General features: G+C 37.0%; 1 protein-coding gene across 2 annotated transcripts; it reads left to right on the top strand.

The window, feature by feature from the left end:
• The first annotated feature begins 9,780 nt into the window (after positions 1–9,780).
• Positions 9,781–20,254, top strand: LOC140226595 (uncharacterized). Of its 2 annotated transcripts, XM_072307049.1 has the most exons (7): positions 9,781–9,820; positions 10,809–10,983; positions 11,268–11,582; positions 14,382–14,558; positions 17,097–17,378; positions 18,207–18,506; positions 18,967–20,254. In XM_072307049.1, the coding sequence occupies exons 3-7, from the start codon at positions 11,360–11,362 to the stop codon at positions 19,101–19,103; spliced, it is 1,119 nt and encodes a 372-aa protein (XP_072163150.1). In that variant the 5' UTR covers positions 9,781–9,820; positions 10,809–10,983; positions 11,268–11,359; the 3' UTR covers positions 19,104–20,254. The 2 variants fall into 2 exon arrangements, with proteins under 2 accessions (XP_072163150.1, XP_072163149.1); XM_072307048.1 differs by lacking the exons at positions 9,781–9,820; positions 10,809–10,983 and having other exon boundaries at positions 11,016–11,582.
• The last annotated feature ends 754 nt before the right edge of the window (positions 20,255–21,008 follow it).

The raw sequence follows: 21,008 nt of genomic DNA, 5'->3' as shown, positions 1-21,008 counted from the left end.
TCTGCCCTGTGGTTGTATGGGTTATAATTAGAATTCTTGTCCCTGTGCAAACGCATCGTCTCTATACGTCAAAATTGATTTCTGCATCGACACACACAGACACACACACACACAATCCTAGACTAGAAGGAAAATATGTGTAATATCTATATTATGGATTTTCTATGGAAACTATTTAGAAGACAATAACAATTTTAACACGTAGAAACATGCTTAATGACAAAGACATTCAACACAGATGACAAAACGTTAAAGTAATGGAGTTTGAGATTGGATGTCAACTTTTACCAACTGTGATGCAAGTCGGGAAGGGTAGAATTTTAACACCAGTTAAAGTAAGTACTCTGTGAAAGCTATAGAGCACCGTGTTTGATTCTTTATCGATCTTATCCGGGTTGTAATAACTCCTGAGGGTGTGAAATTTTCTGTCAATTACTAACTTTGTATAGCCAGAGGCAGTACGTGCTGTGAGACGAATGAACTCTAGAGCATAACGACCACTCTGTGCTAGAAACTGCGGTGACAAATGTGGAAATACGTGTCCCGAATATGCGGGTGAGTACATGCGGCTTAAGTACTATATTAATTGGATGTGTTCCAAAATACAAACGAGGCCAGTACACTTGCGAACATAGTCTATTAGACGACGCATATAGAATATGTACATGACCTGGAAAAGTTGTTAAAGGTTATTAATTCGTGTTCTAGAAGGGTATTTTAGTTTGGTTGCCACCTTCACAATCTTTGCCAATTTTTTTTTCTCATCCTATAATTAGCATAATCACTGTCATCAGCATTATGTGCAATATAATTGCTAATTTTGATACAGGAACCCTGAAAACAGAGATAACACGACTTTTCAAGATTTTTTTTCCAGCCTTAGGAATTTATCTATAACACCTGTTTACAATTCCAAATGTTGCAAGTGTCTAGAATAGCATAATTAGCATAATGAGCTAATTTGCATAAATATGTACAATAGTAGATTGCACTAGATTCACATTTTAGTATATATTTTTTTCTTCTTCCTTTCTTTTTTTTTCTTCTTCTTCTTCTTCTTCTTTTGTCACATAGGCATACTCCGCTTTTCTTATTTGGCACAATTACATCATCTGGTCTTATCTTCAATCCGTTCTCCGTTTCTTTTTCACAAACACTGATTACTCGGGGCTTACAGCCAAACAAGCTAGCTTTCATGTAGGTCCCGTCATACTTCTCTTTGATCAACCCCATTTCGATTTCGATTTTGACCAGTTATCATTACATGTAATTACTGCGTTATCACCATGTATATTGTTTGTTTTCTGCACATTGTTTACAAGGTAAAAGAACTTGTTTGATTTCTGTTGTAATGTTTATAAATGAAAAGTATGAAAATAAATGAATTGAATTGAATGAATAGATGACACGCACACACACCAAAAAAAAAAAAAATGTATTTGACCCGGAAAGTTGTAAATTACAGTGAGTGTGGTCTTTTTTTTTTTTTTTTTTTTTTTTTTTTGCTTAATGTCTTACATTGTAGATGGGCATTAAATCATATCAAACTTTGTTGTCACCTTGGCAACCTATATGGCAATTACAGTAAAACGCTTAAATATAGCATATTCACCTAATTAGCGAAATAATATTATGTAGGCATATATCCTGGCAATCTCAATGCAGGAAGCCTGAAAACAAAAAGAAAGTACTTTTTTTTTTCATTAGGTTTCTACAACAAGGTGTCCATTCAATAACATCTTATCGGGAAAATAAGGGATCGGAAAAGTTCCTTATTTTTCAAGCAAAATGTTTACGAAGCTTGGTACACACTTCGGTGTTGTCAGGGGCGTAGGCAGGGGGGGGGGGGGTGTGCATCCCCCATGCAGCTCACAAGGTTGGGGATGACATATATAATCATTACCCCTCCCCCCACCTTTCGGGTATTTTTTTTTTTTTTTTATCATTGGTAACTGGCATTCTTTTTTCGTTTATTATGATTACCACTCTTCTTCTACTTCTTCTCATTACTATTATTATTATTATTATTATTATTATTATTATTATTATTATTATCATTATTTTATCATTATTATCATAATCTTCGTCATTGTCACCTTATTTGCATATTTTTGATCACAAAAAAAAAGATTTTCTTCTGCCTCTGATGGGACGGTGTGACTAAATGTTTATCAAGAGACGTATTATTATTATACAACTTGGTAAATGGGGTAAATACGTAACTCTTTACTGCTATTGTTATCATTATAATTTGTATTATAATTTGTAGTCTCGAGTATACTCTGCCAAGTGTCTATGAAAAATCCGCGTTGTAGCAAAATCAGCCCGTCCACAATGGATTTATTGTCTTGTAATCTTGGAATAGCACACATACAGTATAAGAGAGCGCCTTTGTCATTGAAGGTCGCGTCAGCGCTTGCGATTTTAACAGCACTGTATGATTTTAATACTGAACCGTTCTGTTACCGTATCACTCAATATTTATTTCGCTCACTCTTTTGATTGTAAACTTTGTCAAATTCCACCAGAAGAGTGAACCAGATCGTTGAATTTCAATTCTAAAAAAATCAAAAACTACCACGTGGACGAGGAAGAACTCCATCCCACACCTTCCCCCGCTAGTTCCGCCGCCATAAACTATTAGTAGACAGTGAAAAGAATCACACACGGAAATATCACGATTTATACAATTAGACCTACATGTCTGAATGTCCTCAGCACTTTAGAGTATGCTGCAGATCGTTAAATTTCAGTTCTATGCAATTAAGCCCGCTTGAAATCATCGGAAACAATAATGCGACGTGTTGCTTGGTTAAAGTGGACTTATCGGCTTTCCCAACTAGACGAGAATGGAATGTATAAGTTTCTACAACCAAACACTGATTATAAACAGAAATTACTCGTGATGCGTTTTGTTACAAAATTATTTTTTCATTCAGATCGGTCCCACATGCAATAAATCACAGTTATATATCGATTTTCATCAAACAAACAATGGACTTATCAGTTTTTGCTAACAAGCTCTTTATATTGATAATCAGTTCACGGATTACGTTGCTACCCTGTCAACGTTTTCTTTTATTTTACTTTGCTTTACTTCGTTTCCTTTTACTTTTTTTTTCTCCCTAAAGAGAGCCGTTATCAGGGTGAGCCTTTCCCCGCCAATTAACACATGAAGGACCAAGGTCCTCTGTTGTTAGCAATGATGAAGTACTGTCTTCTACCTAATACCTTTATACCCACAGTTTGCTGACATAGTATAGGCCAATTGTTGAAAGTAATGAATAGGGGCATTGAGGGGACTTTATTGTAATGTTTTGATCATTGGTTAGAAGTATTGTTATCATGTTGGGCGATACTTTGAAATACAGGAGACATATTTGTGTGATGTTCCTGTTACATCTTTTATTATCCCATTCTTTGTCACCCATGCATGCATCCAAACAAGCAAAAAAGTCGCCAAACATGGATTATAGTTAAGGGCAGATTCTGAAAGAGCAGACTCTGAGCTTCAAAATGATGCCATAACTGTATACAATTGCTCCTTTCCGACCTAGATGTCTAGATAATGGACAGAAAGTACACACTTTGGAAAAGTCTTTACTGAGAAAAGAATCTTTGAAGTTTATGTTCTATTAGTGCTTAATCTCACTATTTTGCAAGAGGTGCAATTAATGAGATTAAACAAAAAAAGAGGATCTAAAACTTTGATAACTACAATAAAGGAATCATCAGATTAATCTGAAATTTTCCACACTGGTTAATCACATTCTATTCATGGATACATATACTACAACTTTAAATACAGTAGCACTATCCTTTCAAAAGTTATCAGAGTTGCAAGTGAAGAGTGAGTAAAGGGTTTTCATGAAATGAAAAAGGGTCTCGACATGTCTAAGTCATAACGGTCTACACCATTCTAAAAAAATATATTGTGTTCTGTAAAAACAGCTGAAAACAGTTTCACATTCGTTTTACAAACTCAAACTTTAAAATAATTGCGAAGAAGAATTTCTCTTTCTGAAAATATTGAAGGAGATCGATTATAAGTTCACCCATATCACATTTCTTTTTTTAGTCCACACGGAAAATCAGGGTGTGGCGATTTTTTATTTTTTTATTTTTTTTTTATTTTTTTTTGGTTTTGTGATGAACGGTCACATTATGATCATAATTGAACAATTTGTGTATAGGCTGCATAATGGAACTTCTCGTTTGACCCATCGACAACCTCAGTTTGAAAAGAACGCCATAACTCGGTATACTTCATTTGTCTGTGCAACAGGGAATAAACCCTATCACAAGCATTATATACGTTTTATGGGACTTTGCACTCACTAACTGTTAAAATTTTTAACGCAAGTGATATACCTGGTTTATTTATTTATTTTTTTTTTTTTTTTGCAAATGAACCTGTTAATGCTACCATACTCGTATCTATAGGCCTATGCTCTATAGGACAATCATCTTTGTATAAAGTATGTAATATTTATGTATTATGTAAAATAAATGTTCCATTAATGTAATGCGTGTATTATGTATTTTAAATTGGTAGCATATAGGCGTATTTGTCTTTTTTCCATAATATTTCAACTATCAAGACTTCCCATTGTGGTTATCAACAACATCATGAAACCCTGAATTTGAGAACGACCCAAGCCATAATGTGGTCAATCATCTTCGAAAGCCATGTACTTGTTACGTGTAATGATAAACTTGTAATAATCATGCAAAATTTGCAGAATTTAATTCTGTATACTTTTTTTTGATTTGTATTACAGTTGAAGAGTTTGTTTGAAGTCCATATTTGCCAAATGGAGATATTTGCGATTAAAAGTCAAGAAAAATAAAGAGAATAATAAGAAAATGTTTGCTTCTTTTGACCATAACTTCAAAAATGTACCTTTATAGGAAGTGACCAATATATCATGTAAAGGGTATTATTTTGTACTTTATGACAGAGGCCGTACTTCAAAATCTTCAAAAATGGACTTATCTGTTTTTGCGAACAAACATTTCAGTACTAGTTGCGTATTTGGATGATATTCACAGTACATTTGAAAAATAAATAAGAATTTTAGCATGTGACTTGTTTTTTTTTTTTTTTTTTTCCTCGAATGTGATGAAGTGTGATGGACTTGGGACTTGATACTACATTGTAGTATTATGATTGTATGAAGGTTTGTAAGATAATGTGGGGAGGGGGTTACTAGTATCACCCTCTGCATGTATCGCATGCTAGTATGCTCGCTATTCAAATACACACTGTAGCTAGCTAGCTAGTCTAAGTAGCTGGTTAGCAGCAAGCATGCAAAGAGTATTAATAATAAGAATGATTCTTATTATTAATACTCTTTGCAGATTATCTGATGGTCAACTCTCCCGCTTTTACACGGCCGCTGATGAAACGCAAGTGGCTGCCGCCCTCTAGCGGTGAGCGGGGATAATCGAACCTGGGTCGGAAGCACTGAAATCCATAGTCTATTTCCAGTGATCAGACTAGACGTCTGACATGCAGGATTTTGTACACCTATAGGAATTTTTAAATTATAGGCCTTTTCAGCGCTCTTACTTTCAAATCATTACTTCTTTATGTAAATGAAAGTATACATTTCTGGAGTGAAAACTAGTCAAAGAATCCACTGTTATATCATATTTTCTCTAAAACTATGAGGGTATTTTTTCTCCTTAAGAAAATGGCAAGAATTTTTGTCAACTTTACATGTTCGCTGAAATGTTTGATTTTTGTAGTAAGCATGGCTATATAACCTCACTTGAAAATCATGCTACAATTCTTATAAGGCTTATCATATTTTGTTTTTAAGCAATTAAAAATAAAGGTTTGAGTTGACAGAAAAGGGTTTAAAACATATTTTTACGGGTACCTCTTGTAGGTTAAAATTTCGAATTTAGTTACAAAAGTTTCTTAGACACAATACACGTTTTTCTTTTAAAAGAAAAATATTTATATTAAGGAACAAAATAAACAAACCTTTAGCAGCTAATAATATCACAGCTTATCATCATGACTATAATTTTATACTTGTACTCAGTAATTCGATCATTTCCCGGATCATTCAGGGTACACAAGCACAACAGTGACTGCTATTCAACACTGCATTTACAGAACAGAGAGATGGGTTAGATATAAACTGGAATTCTGCTTATTTGGATTTTCATGATTGAAACAACAACAATAAAATCATGGCAATACACAATATTAATTCAGAGTTATACATTCTTAGGTTCTTTATTCAACAGAATACTTAACAAGTAGAGTGAATTATTTGACTACTATATAAGAACCGGCGTAGCAAGGGGGGGGGGGGGGAATGGAGGCAGTCGCCCTCCCCCCCCCCCCCCCCTCCCAAAGATTTGGACCGGGGATTTGGAAGGCGGGGGGGGGGTGAAAAATAATTGTGTGTATAGGGCCCCGCTACTGTAAGCATGTGCATGACTAAGCCGCTCCCTTTCAACCTCTGATTAAGATTATAATTTTCACTCAAAGTGTGCACCAGATCGTTAAATTTCAATTCTAAATAGCAAAATCTCTCCTGCGTGGGAGGGGGTATCCCCCTCTCACATCCTCCGCCGCTACACTTCGGCCCTTTTCCTGGCACATTTTGATTGACAGATTCAAAAATGTTTCTTTAAGTTTGCATCAGATCCATGACTTCAATTCTATCAAATAAAAAAGTAAATAAAAAAATTTACCATTCCCCCGCCCGATCGCTGTAGGTTATCCATTCATTTAGACTCTGTGAGCACTTTGGGGATTGACAATCATTTTCCGAATAATTCCAAAAAAAAAAAAAAGTGCGCATCATTCTATAATTCTATAATTTTTGAAGATTTTGAAGTACGGTCTCTGTCATAAAGTATACAAAATACCTTTTAAATGACATATCGGTCACTACATAATAAAGTTAATTTTTAAAGTTGTGGTCAAAAGAAGCAAATTTTTCTTATCATTCTCTTTATTTTTCTTGACCATTAATCGCAAATATCTCCATTTGGTAAATATGGACTTATCGGTTTTTGCAAACAAACTCTTCATTTCTTTTTCTTACTTTTTATAGAAAAAAATCCAACATTTCACCAAAAGTGTACTCCAGATCGCTGAATTTCAGGTCTAAAAATCCAAAATCTTCTAAGCGTGGGAGGCCCCTCTCCTACACCCTCGTACAGATATTTCAATTCTAAGTTCCCCTCCCCCAATCGTGAAAACGGATCGACTCCCATGTCCCTTCCATTCCCTTCGCCCTCTCGGTCACTCCGCTCTCTCGCGCAGATTTTTTTTTTTTTTTTTTTTATGTTTTGGTCCACTCCCATCAATTGTATAAACTGAACGATGCCCCTGGTAATGATTACTTTAATTGACTTAAATGAAGAAAATTTAGAAACGCAGAAGTTATCAGAAAATTATTACATACAAAGAAATGAATATCCATATTACATGTACTATTTCATTGATTCCATTTTCGCATTTTGCAGGGCGAGGCTATGTTTTAAAAAGTGAGGGTGTCAAAATCGTTTTTCAAAACGAAAACAAAAGAAAAGCGAAACAGCAACAAAAAGGTGTTGATATTTTTGACGTGCAATTTTCGGCCGAAAGTCGGCTGATAACCCTCCCATCTTATATTTCAGGCCAAAAAAAAAAAATAAATAAATAAATGTCGGGGATGCAAACATTCAATCCCTTTGTCCTCTGAAAAAAAAAAAAAAAAAAAAAACCGGGGGCAGCTCCCCACCAAGCTCCCCAAGCCCCCCCCCCCCCACTCCATGGTCACACTTTGAACATTGAGAGTTTTCCAAATGCGACAAAATGTGTGCACCAGAACGTTTAACTGCAATTAGTCTCCCTCGTGTTGATAGGAGGTGGAATAAGGCTTATCCCCTCCCACATCCTCCTCCTTTGTCTCCTTCCACATAGGCCTACTTGCTACACTTCTCTGATTGACAATTCAAGATATTCCAGCAAAAGTGTGCGCCAGATCGTTGATTTTCAGTTCAAATTAAAAAGCTCCCTCGAATATGGGAGACGTATCTTGCCACCTATACTCATTGCTTGGTCCCCTTCCTGGCAATTTCCGAATTTTTCACACACACACAAAAAAATGTGCCCAGATCACTTTATTTCAATTCTTAAAACGCAAAATCTCCGTCGGATGTGGGAGGGGGCACCCCTTCCCACACCCTCCCCTATCTAGACCTTAACATACACAGTGATGATGCACACGCGGAATAAAAGCCAAATTTCGTGATTTAGGTTTTAACACTTCCTTGAAAAAAACCTTATTTACTTGCATCATTCATTAATTTTTTTTTTCGGGAAAAATTGTAAGTATTTCATCAAAGGTTTATAATTTGCACCAGATCGCTGAATTTCAGGTCTGAAAATGCAAAATCATCCTGTTGGAGAAGATATTCCCCTCTCTTACACCCTCGTTTTCATTTTTTTTTTTTTTTTTTTGGTTGAACGTGATATTCATCTAAATACAAGAAATTTATTTGTGATAACATTTTGGGGGCAAATTGTTCAATAATAGGCCTAATCTATATCAAAATACTGCTACCTTCTTAAGCCAGTGGGACCGTCTTAAATTGATAAAACACGCAAAAATGCATCAAATTGCACCGTTTACAACATCAAAGTGTAAAAAAGTTCTCACTCTGTGTGTGTGTGTGTGTGTGTGTGTGTGTGTGTGTGTGTGTGTGTGTGTGTTAGGGGGGGACATCCTCCTCCAATACCCTCCCCCTAACCTGGCTACGTCGGTGCTACTATATATAGGCTACTAAATATTATTGTATAATATAGTATAGGAACCTATATACATACAACCCAACTTGGAAACTTGTAAATCGAAACAATGATGAACCTGTTGATGGTTTGGTGTAGCTATTGGTGCAGATTAAAGGACAAGTTCACCTTCATAAACATAAGGATTGAGAAAATGCAACAATATTAGTAGAACACATCAGTGAAAGTTTGAGGAAAATTGGACAATCGATGCAAAAGTTATGAATTTTTTAAATTTTTGTGTTGGAACCGCTGGATGAGGACACTACGACAGCTTGTGAGTCATATGCGTACAACAGTATAAAGAAAATGTAAAAGAAATTTCAACATATTTTCACTTTTTTCTCATAATAAAAGAGCACTTGACTTGTCTCTTTCTAAAGGCAGGTGGAATAATATTACCCATAACATGTGTCGGTAAGGAGTCAGGGTAATGTGTACTTTTTTCAAAAGATGGAATTTTGTGAAATTCTCTTTATATTTTCCTTATATTGTTGTACGCATGTGACATCTAAGTTATTCATACACAGCAGTAGTCTTCTCATCCAGCGGGTACTGCACAAAAACTTCAAAAATTCATAACTTTTGAACGGATTGCCTGATTTTCCTCAAACTTTCAATGATGTGTTCAACTAATATTGCTACATTCTCTCAATCCTTATGTTTATGAAGGTGAACTTGTCCTTTAATGCACTGCACCAATTCCTATATTTATTCATGATTCTCTAGATCTACAGAAAATTCTTTCTTTATTTTCTTCAATAGCCTGTCTTTGGTCTCATACAAACATATCTCGAAAGTGCATGCTCATACAGGCACCTGCATGGTACATGGCCCGAAAACTTCACCCGCTGAAGTATATCCCCGCTGAACGCTAGTTGGCGCACTCCTCCCAGCGTTTCACTTTTCGACCGAGAGTTGGCCATCTATCTCTGGAGTGTACGATGATCTTTGATGATTATGAGAAGCTAGACTAGCCAGAGAAACTGCTGCTAGCTAAGCCCAGATCCTAGCAGGATGGTGAGTCGAGCCTATTGTAAAGTGATATTTAAAGCTGTATTTCGGGGTATTATAATGGCAATTAAGATTATTATTACCAGTGTATGTTCATTGTATAATGTTTGAGGCGATGATGCTAAGCAATGCTTATTTTTAGGATATGATTTCAGCTGTCAGTTGCCGGCTCCTGCTGCAGCTAGGGTCCTACAGTGGGATTGTAGTTGCATTTCCACTAGGCCTAGTGTAGTATTTCATCCACAGTGACACGTCGCGCAGTGTACCGTATGTTGCATAGTTTTGTGCGCGTAGTGTATGTATGTCGGCTGCAAGACGCTTGGGCGAAAGAAATTCGGTGGAATAATGTAGACCAAAGTTGATGGCAGGTTTGGAAAAAATAATGAGGTTTAGTGAACGTGTAAACTATTGGGATTGAAGGTATAAGGTTCATTGAAATGCTGTCGTGATCATGAGGGTGTAGGCGTGAGAAAATAAACGTGTAAATCTAATAAGGGGATTGTAAAGTAAGCCCCTGTTGATAGTGTATTAAAAGGTTGATTATTGCTTGGTAAGGGGTTGCCAGTACACTGTCACTAGAATCTAGAGCGTAAATAGTTCTCTAGTAGGCCTAACACGTTAGGCCCTATGTTGTTTACAGGCTCAGCATGTGCAAGTTACAAAACACTACGTTCAGTTGATTTCATTGTGTCTTGATCAAAGCGAAATGAAACAAAAACGAAAATTATGCTTTACTGCAAGGGATGTGGTTTGACTATTATTTTAGACAGTAACATTACCTTTGTAGGATTTATTGTTATTGGGTTTATCGTGGGCGTAAAGGAAACTTTTTATTGTAATGTAGATCTACCGCCTACCGGTAAGTTCTCACAATCATTCACACGACATTGGGTCTGTAAAAAGTTAGTTTTATAGAGAAGAGAACAATTAAGAGATTACTATTTCACTTTGTTATTTCAATTTAAATGTCTAACGTTATTCATTCTCATTTCAGGACGGTGTCAGAATGTTAATGTTAACATCATGGAGTTTTGACGTGTTGCCGTACTTTCAAGAAGACCTCTCTGTTTGTTCGTGTCAGAGGCGTCGTTTGTGATCTCTGAGATGTCACTGCTAAACATCGACCTGAAGACACACGACACACTTGGAACACCAAACCTCAGATTATTGTGTGTGAATATGAAGATATTCGCAAATGAATGAATATGATAAGCCTGCATTGGATTGCTGTAAAATTATAGAGGGTCTAAGTTCTGTGTGTGTGAAGGGTTTTGTTCAGTTTCGAGTGTTGTGTTCATTTTTGTAGTTATTTACAAATAGTTGTGTGTATCAACCATGTCATGCAATGACTTATTCAACTCATAGTATAATTCAACCTTTTGGTTGCCAATCATGTGATTTTGACATTACCATTTATCTATCTATTTATCTTTTTATCTCATGTTTATTACAGTGAGGCTGGTTGGTGGATCAACCCAAAATGAAGGCCGAGTTGAGATATCATGTAACGGGCAGTGGGGCACGGTGTGTGACTATGACTGGGATATGAGTGACGCGCACGTGGTGTGCAGAGATCTCGGCTACTCATCGGCCTCAGCTAGTTATGGGTCATCGCACTTTGGGCAGGGATCTGGACCAATCTGGGTTGACATGGCTCTCTGTGATGGAACGGAAAACTCTCTGGTTTATTGCCTTCGTGCGCCATGGGGATGTGATTACTCATACTGTACTCACAGTAAAGACGCCGGAGTGAGGTGTGAAGGAGACCGTAAGTTTGATTCATTAATTCACGCATTTCATAATGTATACTGAGTAACTCAGGCCAAGTTACAGAAATGAAAATAATAATATAAAAATCTCAGATGAAAAAAAAAAATGATTTAAGATTGAATTAAAGAAGTCTCTCGATCGAGTTTGGTTTCTTTCTTCATCTCTCTCCCTCTCTCTCTCTCTCTCTCTCTCTCCCTTTATCTTAAGCCAATTCATACAGTGTTGTATGTACAAGCTTGTACGTCTAAATCAATGCACAATCTAGCGGGAGGCACAGTGATTGTGTAGTGTGGTTTGCATCGCCGCACAAATTTCAAACATGCACAAACTCTCCCTAAATATTTTACAAACGAAAGTCCCTACAACTGAGTCTACAAAGTCTGGTAAAAGTTGAATATTTGTTGTTAATTTGAACACTTTTAGACTTATCTAGAAATGACTGTACTACGCTGCCGTGTACGTGTACACTACCATACCGCGGCCAGTTGTTCGAATGCAGCGCAGAGTTTCGATTCAAACCATCGAATTATTTCGAAATGGGTAAAAGTGTCTTATCAGTAAATATTCAACTTTTACCAGACTTTGACGAGATTCAGACAATCTGTTTTAGGTTGTGAAATATTGAGGGCGAGTTTGTAAATGTATAAATATCACAATACGAGGCGATACGAAACTACAACTTGTCCTACTTACAAGTAAAAGAATGATCGCCCGGCCCAGCGCGATGTCGGGCACGAGTCCTAGGGTATAGTAGGACCTATACTATTCTGAAAATCTTCTCTTTTTTTCCATAATTCTAAGTCAGACAGTTCCGAAGTGCCTATGAAAGACAGAATTGGTATTCTGAAATTGTCCCCTGGAAAAAATTAGGACATCCTTATTCCCGCCCACTGCATTTTCTAATATTAAAGCAAATAAAATTACAAATTTTGTTTGGTATTATGCAAAATTAACCCGTGCGATAACATCCTTACGAAATTATGACGTCTGGTTAAAAACACATGTTTGTATTCACCCGTGATACATTTTTGAAAATGTACTACTTACAAAGAAAGAAATATTAAAAGAGAATCGCAGAAATTGTGGAGTGTTGTTGTTGTTGTTTTTTTTTTTAACAAAAATAAATTAGTCAGTGTATTATACATAAGCTACACGCGTGTGGTACATTAACAGTATGTGGCCGGCAGCTGGCGCGCCGGCTGGATACATCCAGTTAGCTACACGATCGGCCAGCGGGCCGGCGCCCGAGGGCAGCGTGGCGGCCAGCGCTACCATCTACGCCTGTTTGCTGTGCGTATGTACAGTAACAAGCGAACGCTAATTGAACCTACGCGGATAATACATCCTTTCAGAGAATATGTACACACATCAATACTTAGTTTAGCCATACATTCATGTATAGCTATCAAGTAATGTATATAAAAAAAAAAGAAGGATCTGTACATTTAAGATTTAGAGAACACATTGGCAAAGAGTTGTTTGCCTTGCATTTATCAAAGCTCAGTTCATGCATTTTGAGCAGCCTGAGAATAATTATTAAAAAAAAAAAAACTCCATAAAACATGTTGGCCAACACATTAACACCATTTAAACACAAATTCACGGAATGGGACCTGCCGGTCTACACAACCGAATACGTAACTACATGTATTTGTTTTGTCAGTAGAAAAAGAAAAAGAAAAAAAACTTTCGTGGCAAACAATCATATGACAAGAACATTTGAACAAAAAATGAATGAATAACCAAAATGAATTGAATAATAAACAGGAACACTTTTAAACGATGATTCACCTGTACAGTTTATTCATATGAACGTAGTTAATAGTTTTTATATTTGAAACAATCATAGAGCAAAACTGAATACACAATACGTTAACTTGTTATTCGGCGAAATCAAAGGTCTGGCATGATGTTTTGCCTTTATTTATTCGCTGTTCCTTTAATTAGTATATTAACGGAATTTATGACAGGGTAAAGGCTCTCCTAATAGCTTTTCTTAAATCATTTCCAATTAAGTGCATTCTAGAATATAACAATTTCCTCCAAGGTCAGAAATTATTTTCTTCCTAGATATCATACTCATTAGAATATTTTCCCATTTCTTCCTATCTGTAGGCAAATTTGATAGGAAATAAAAGTTATGAAAAAGGTTAGGAAGAAAGTAAGACAGATTTCAGAATACGGTTTACTTTTTTAGAAAAAAATCCTGATTTTGGAATAGGAAAAAAAAAAATCTTCCTTTGAAGGTTTCAGAATACGACTCCCAGTACATAACATTTTGAAACCAAACTACCCTGGCTCATACGAGTGTGTTAACACAACTTGTCCATTCACGACGTACGTGGTGATGCTTTCTTAACGGCATGAACCTCAGAAATTCGAGCTGTTTTGCTTGAAGCATGTGTCATTGTAAAATTTGTTCTGCATTAAAAGAACAATAAAACTAAACTATTGAGGCTAACATATTGAATGCGTAGCTGTCACACGCCCACTTACTGTATACCTAAATGTGTGGCGGGTAGCTGCTCCGTCTTTGGTTATTCAGACTGGAGGCTATTTCCACCGAAAACCGTCCTAAAAATCAACAGGATTGAAAAATGTTTGGTTTTGCGAATGCGCAGATTGATTTCACGCCATGCTTCCCTTCCTCTTTCTCTTTCGTCCTTTATAATCGAAAGCTCGATAATAGGCATTGACAAATCTTTTATTATCTATGTACAAAGTAAATCTTCCAATATTATTCAAATTCTTTTCGGTTTGTTGGTTTCTTTCCCACTCTGTTTCTCGTGTATTAAAGGAAGCGATAATGCTGTCAACGAGTCTGCTAGTTCTGGTCTCACCTACCGTATCAATCGTTTTACATACTACAACGTTCGTAGCGAGCTGACGTTCACTCCGATCGCAGCTGACAATGGGGGCGTACTTCAGTGTCATCTCATCGGCAGCGAACGGTCCCAAACCTTGGAAGTTCAGCGTAAGTAGTTTACCAGGTACTTCAATATCTGCAGGGCCGGTGGAGCGTTTTGAAAAGTGTGTGTGTGTGGGGGGGGGGGGGGGGGGGGGGCACTTCCGGGTTTCATGAGCTAACAAGCAAAAAAAAAGCAAAAAAAAAAAATGTCTTCAGCGCAAAAACATGAACTACCTTTACCGCGCTCACACTTCAAAATCTCTATTTTTTTTTTTTTTTTTTAGTTCCACTTACGTACTTCCGGGTTAAAAATGTGTGTGTGTGTGTGTGTGTGTGTGTGTGTATCGGGGGGGGGGGGGGGCAAAGTGATGACAGCTCATGTATTCCTTTGTATGGGTACAGAAAGTGGGGGGGGGGGGGGCGAGCCCACCCCCCCCCCCCCCCCCGTTCCGCTGGCTACGATCTGATCTAATAGGATCTGCGTGCAAGTAATGATGTCATGCTCGTATGTACGGTCCTCTCCGAGTATTGTTGAAAGCTATGCTGGTTGTCAGGCATACGATGATTATGACACGACGTAACTTCCCCGAGATGATAATGCAATTACTAAGAATGTCCTTGATCCCACAGAAATGTTAAATAACAATGCAGCCCCCCCCCCAAAAAAAAAAAAAAAAATAATAATAATAATAAAAATAAATAAATAATAGTAACAAATAGAAAATAAATAAAAAGAAGAAAAAGAAATATCCATGGTTATCTTTAAATGAATAAACGAAAGAATTTTGATGTTAGAAATGAGCTTGCTGCAAATTAGTGCAGGACACACAAGACGCCAAAATAATAAGATATTGGTTGTTCGTTAGGTGATATTCATGGACGCTTTATCGTTTTTTGTCCCCGCCGAACGAGTTCGAGCAGGGGACTATGAAACGGGCTCCGTACGTGTGTGTGTCCGTCCGTCCGTCCGTCCGTGTGTCCGTCCGTCCGTCCGTGTGTCCGTCCGTGTGTGCGTCCGTGTGTGATCAAAATGTTCAATATGCTACTCCGCCATTTCTAACCCGATTTTGATTCTTTTGCTTTATATGATAGCACTACATGGGAGCTTTGAAACTTCTATACAGAATTTCAGTTGTGACCTTTGACCTTGACCTTTGACCTATATTGTACATTTTGCTTCAAAATGCTACTCCTTCGCCATTTCTAACCCGATTTTGATTCCGTTTGCTTTATATGGTGGCACTAGATGAGGGCTTCAAAACTTCTACACAGAATTTTGACCTTTGACTTCTTTGACCTTTGACCTTGATTTTTGACCTATATTGTACATTGCCTACAAAATGCTACTCCTTCGCCATTTCTAACCCGATTTTGATTCCGTTTGCTTAATGTGATGGCACTAGGTGAGGGCTTCAAAACTTCTACACAGAATTTTGACCTTTGACTTCTTTGACCTTTGACCTTAATTTTTGACCTATATTGTACATTTTGCTACAAAATGCTACTCCTTCGCCATTTCTAACCCGATTTCAATTCCGTTTGCTTTAAGTGATGGCACTAGGTGAGGGCTTCAAAATTGCTACACAGAATTTTGACCTTTGACTTCTTTGACCTTTGACCTTGATTTTTTACCTGTATTGTACATTTTGCTACCAAATGCTACTCCTTCGCCATTTCTAACCCGATTTCGATTCCGTTTGCTTTATGTGATGGCACTAGGTGAGGGCTTCAAAACTTCTACACAGAATTTTGACCTTTGACTTCTTTGACCTTTGACCTTGATTTTTTTACCTATGTTGTACATTGGCTACCAAATGCTACTCCTTCGCCATTTCTAACCCGATTTCGATTCCGTTTGCTTTATGTGATGGCACTAGGTGAGGGCTTCAAAACTTCTACACAGAATTTTGACCTTTGACTTCTTTGACCTTTGACCTTGATTTTTTACCTGTATTGTACATTTTGCTACCAAATGCTACTCCTTCGCCATTTCTAACCCAATTTCGATTCCGTTTGCTTTATGTGATGGCACTAGGTGAGGGCTTCAAAACTTCTACACAGAATTTTGACCTTTGACTTCTTTGACCTTTGACCTTGATTTTTTTACCTATATTGTACATTGGCTACCAAATGCTACTCCTTCGCCATTTCTAACCCGATTTCGATTCCGTTTGCTTTATGTGATGGCACTAGGTGAGGGCTTCAAAACTTCAACATAGAATTTTGACCTTTGACTTCTTTGACCTTTGACCTTCATCTTTTTACCTATATTGTACATTTTGCTACTAAATGCTACTTCCGGCGGGGACATATATTACGCACCGCGTAATTTCTACTTTTCCTTGTTTTTTTTTTTGGGGGGGGGGGAATGATTTTTCGTTTCTATGATGAACAGATTTTATATACGTGCTTTAGAAGCTATATCAATACTTGCCAGTGACAATAAAAAGATAACTTAAGGATTAACTTAAAAAATATCATTGATTCCTACTTTTTGATTGTGCAATGTATTGTATTCTTTCAACATCGTTGAATGAAAAATGTATATAATTATGAGGATGAATTCTATCATCCGTCTACCTTTAACTCTCGTCGTCTCGACAGACCCTCCAGCAGACAATATCATCTTGATCAAGATCGCTGACAATGATGACGGACAAGAAACTAATGGCCTCAGGATCACATGTCACGTCGACCCATGTGACCAACCATTTCCACCAGTGGGAATATACGAGATTGCAGTGAATGACGTCATCGAGTCAGCTTCAAGCTCCCCTTCCTTGATCCTTGAGTCCATTCCGAGTGAATGCGTTGAAATATCCTGCACCGGTATCAACGACATCGGAAGGACGAACGCTACAAAGGTTTACTGTCCCAGAAGCAACGGTAAGACAATAAAACGTTCCATAATATCATAATTTTTAAATCCCAAAGCTTTTGTGATCAGTACAAGGAAAAATCAATTCACTTTATATACGTTTTTCTCTCCAAATACAATTGACATGAAGCCATTTTTTGTTTTAATGTAAGGATTGACAATATACCAAACTCGTTAGTACTATACATTTATTGCTGGTAATTGCACGTTGATCCACTAGTATTATATACTGTAGTCTATACATTACTTGTGTCCATTCATGCAATTGCTATGATTAAAGAAATCCAGGCAAGTATCGGTCTTATCACTATAAGATTTTTATATTAATATCTTTTTTAATATCCCGAACTAGTCTGTTTTCAATTGGCAGTAGCAAATTTGTTCACGTGAACACAAGGGCTATGGTTGTAGAGTAGGTTGTTGTACTTGCTTTTGTTTTTTTATTAAAGGAAGGTTTAAGTTTTAAGATTCAAATGTTTCCCGGGAGTGCAATGTTAAGGTGTTAATTACATGTTTTTGGATAAACAATGAAAATTTTGTAAACATAATGATTCTATGTGCATCGTCAACCAAACTCGTCAGTGTCTGGCCCGTTAATAGAATACAATGAGGATAATTCTCCTTCAACCGTTCAATGGACTTCGTTCACCTTTGACCCCTCAAATTCTTGATGGGGGATCTTCATTTTGTTCATCAAGGATGTTCATGAGTTGGGGAGAATGCGAAGTACCTGAAAATTAAAGACACAGTCAAAAAAAAAAAAAAACAAGAACAAAACAAACAGATTATGTACAACTATACAGTATGTGTTGTGTTTTTTTTCTTTTAATTCTTAGGTCACGCGCCTCCAGCGAGTGACATACTCTCCATCGAGACCCAGGAGATCAATGGGGAAGGAAGCCAGGTCATTCTCGTTATCACGTGTCACGTTAGTCCCGAGGACCAGCCCTCCCCACACCTTCACACATACACCATCGCAGTCGACAACACCACACTCTCCTCGTCCAGCATCACCTCGGCTCTCTTCAGACCACACCCACACAACAGGTGCATCAATATCACGTGCTCGGGGACGAACGGGATTGGTTGGACCTTCACCAGTCTCGAGTACTGTTCGACTTTCGGCTCGGAGAGAGGTTAATCTACTTTTGTTGTTATATGATTTCATTCGCCTCTGGACTTTTATAGAGCACGCGTAAAAAAAAAAAAAAAAAAATAAATAAATAAATAAATAAAAAATGTTTTAAAAAATGTGGATGATAGCTCCAATTTTGTCTTATGTTTGACTCTAACCTTCATCCATACATGCTAGATGATATATTTTTTTTTCAATATTCCTATCATATTCAAATTTATAGCTAAAGAATTTAATCAAACTAATTCAATTTACTTTCGCGACTTTGTGTCATTTTTTCACTCTTGTTTTGAATATCGTTATGATAATTATGTTCTTGAAATGACAATGTACGACGTAGATAAAGTATATGAAAAGACGTGTGTACAGAATGGTCTGGGTCTTGTCCGTTTATCCTCGATTATCCCGTTAATTGTGCTCTGTCAAAACATTACGGTCATTATTTTGGTTTGGCCATACAGGTCCCATTGCTTGTCTACATCGCGGAGCTCTTCAGAAGTCGTCGACCACGTACACCTTGCTCTTCACAGCGTTGTTCATGTCGATGATGACCTATGCGATCGTGGTGATGAAAAGAAGAAAAATTATCGTCCTCTGAAGAGGTACTAGACTTCATTTTCTTCCTTTTCTACTTCATTTTCTTCCTCTCATTTTTTCCTTACCGGTACTTTTTCTTTCTCTTTTTCTATCCTGCCTCCTACACCCCCTTGAAGTGCTCAAAAATCTTTTTACCCTTTTACCTCTTTGTCTCTATAATCCTTTTCCCGCTCTTTTTATGCCTATTCAATTCATTCTTATTCATCGTTGGCATCTTCGTCTACTTCTCCTTTGGATTGTTGGTATTTATCTGTGTTTAAGTTCCCTTATTGCCAGTCTTAAGATGCATGGAAGTAATTGCAAAGGAGAGCTAAGGGTGACAGGTTTTATAATTTGAAAGCTTTATTTAATACTGACTGGACGCGTGAATGACAGAAATACGTCTCCATCTTGTACTCATCCTCCGTGATCGGTTTCTATCAAAGTGTGGAGTAGCAACACTATTTTGAGACAATGGTCTTGGAACAGATTCTCTCGTAACAATAACCAAGAATAACTGAGCTTTCTATTTCAATGCGATTTTTCAAAGCGTTTTGTGCGGTTTGCTGATGTAGTAATGATCACATGCGAACACAAAAACCTAATTTTTATAATCTCTTGAGGCTTTACCTGTATATCTGAACACTTTAAATGATAGAGGCATTTTCCTATATTCAGATGTGTCTGTTTAATGTCCTAACCTTCAAATTGTTTCTGTCCTTGTGTACTTTTCTTATAGAGGAGAGCATAAACTGGAATCGTGGTCTCATATTCATGTTTGCCATTTCGTTCGACAAAGAAAATCCCCCTATTGACGGATATGACAGTAGAGGAGTGTAGTTCGTAGAGTCTTAAAGTCATGTTTCAGTCGAGATCCTAAGCTATTTAAACACTTAAAAACGGACGGAATACGTATAGCCATAATGTACAAAGAGGTGGAACTCATGCAGCGAATTTGACTATCGTGTCCTACAGTTACATAATGGTATACTTTGTTTAAAATGGACGTGATCTGTAATCAAAATAAATTCACTGATCTCTCTTTTTTTTTTTCAAATTAATCGCAACTCAAGTTTGGGTTACCGCACGGAGAAGAAAAAAATTCATATCAACTTGCGAGATTTAAAAGCAGTAAGGTTAAAGGGGAAGGCTAGTAACTGATCAGTGGGAATCAGTGGAAATGCTGGGAGATGATTGTTCCAATCCTTATAGGATTCATTCAAGAGTTCATTGTATATCTATTGTTGGGTGAAAATGATTTGCTTCAGAACGGTCTCATATTCAAGTAACGTGCAGCTTAATGCCCCGTCACTGACCAGGGACGCTAACCTGGAAGCATTAAACTGCACATTACTTGAATATGAGACCATTCTGAAGCAAATCATTTTCACACAATAGATATACAATGAACTCTTGAATGAATCCCATAAGGATTGGAACAATCATCTCCAAGCATTTCCACTGATTCCCACTGATCAGTTACTAGCCTTCCCCTTTAATGATGATAAACAGATGATGAACAGCAAATCAAAATAATTATCTCGCATGTTTGTAATTACGTAAGTAATGTCGATTGCATAGAGACTGATATAGGTAAGAAAAAAAAAGTTTGGTTTGTGAGTGAGGATCTGGCATCTTCTTATTTTTATGTTTTGTTTTGTTTTGTTTTGTTGTTTTTTCTTTTCTTTTCTGAAAGACAGTTAAAGGAAGAGACGTTTAATCGCCGAGAACAATTTCTTGAAACCCTCACAAGTATGGTTTACTGGTTTTAAAATAGGACATTACTTTGCTTCTGTATCCAAAGAATTGGATTAAAGGATGATCAGTTTAGACTTGAGTGCTGAAAGGATTGCATGATTACAATTAAGCCTTAATGCGATAGTATACATAGGATTGTCATTGTAAACGCATTTTACGCAGTAAACAC

The sequence above is a fragment of the Diadema setosum genome, chromosome 3 (assembly GCF_964275005.1).
Source record: "Diadema setosum chromosome 3, eeDiaSeto1, whole genome shotgun sequence".
In the NCBI taxonomy this organism is placed as follows: Eukaryota; Metazoa; Echinodermata; class Echinoidea; order Diadematoida; family Diadematidae; genus Diadema; species Diadema setosum.
This window is presented reverse-complemented; position numbering and strand designations above follow the sequence as displayed.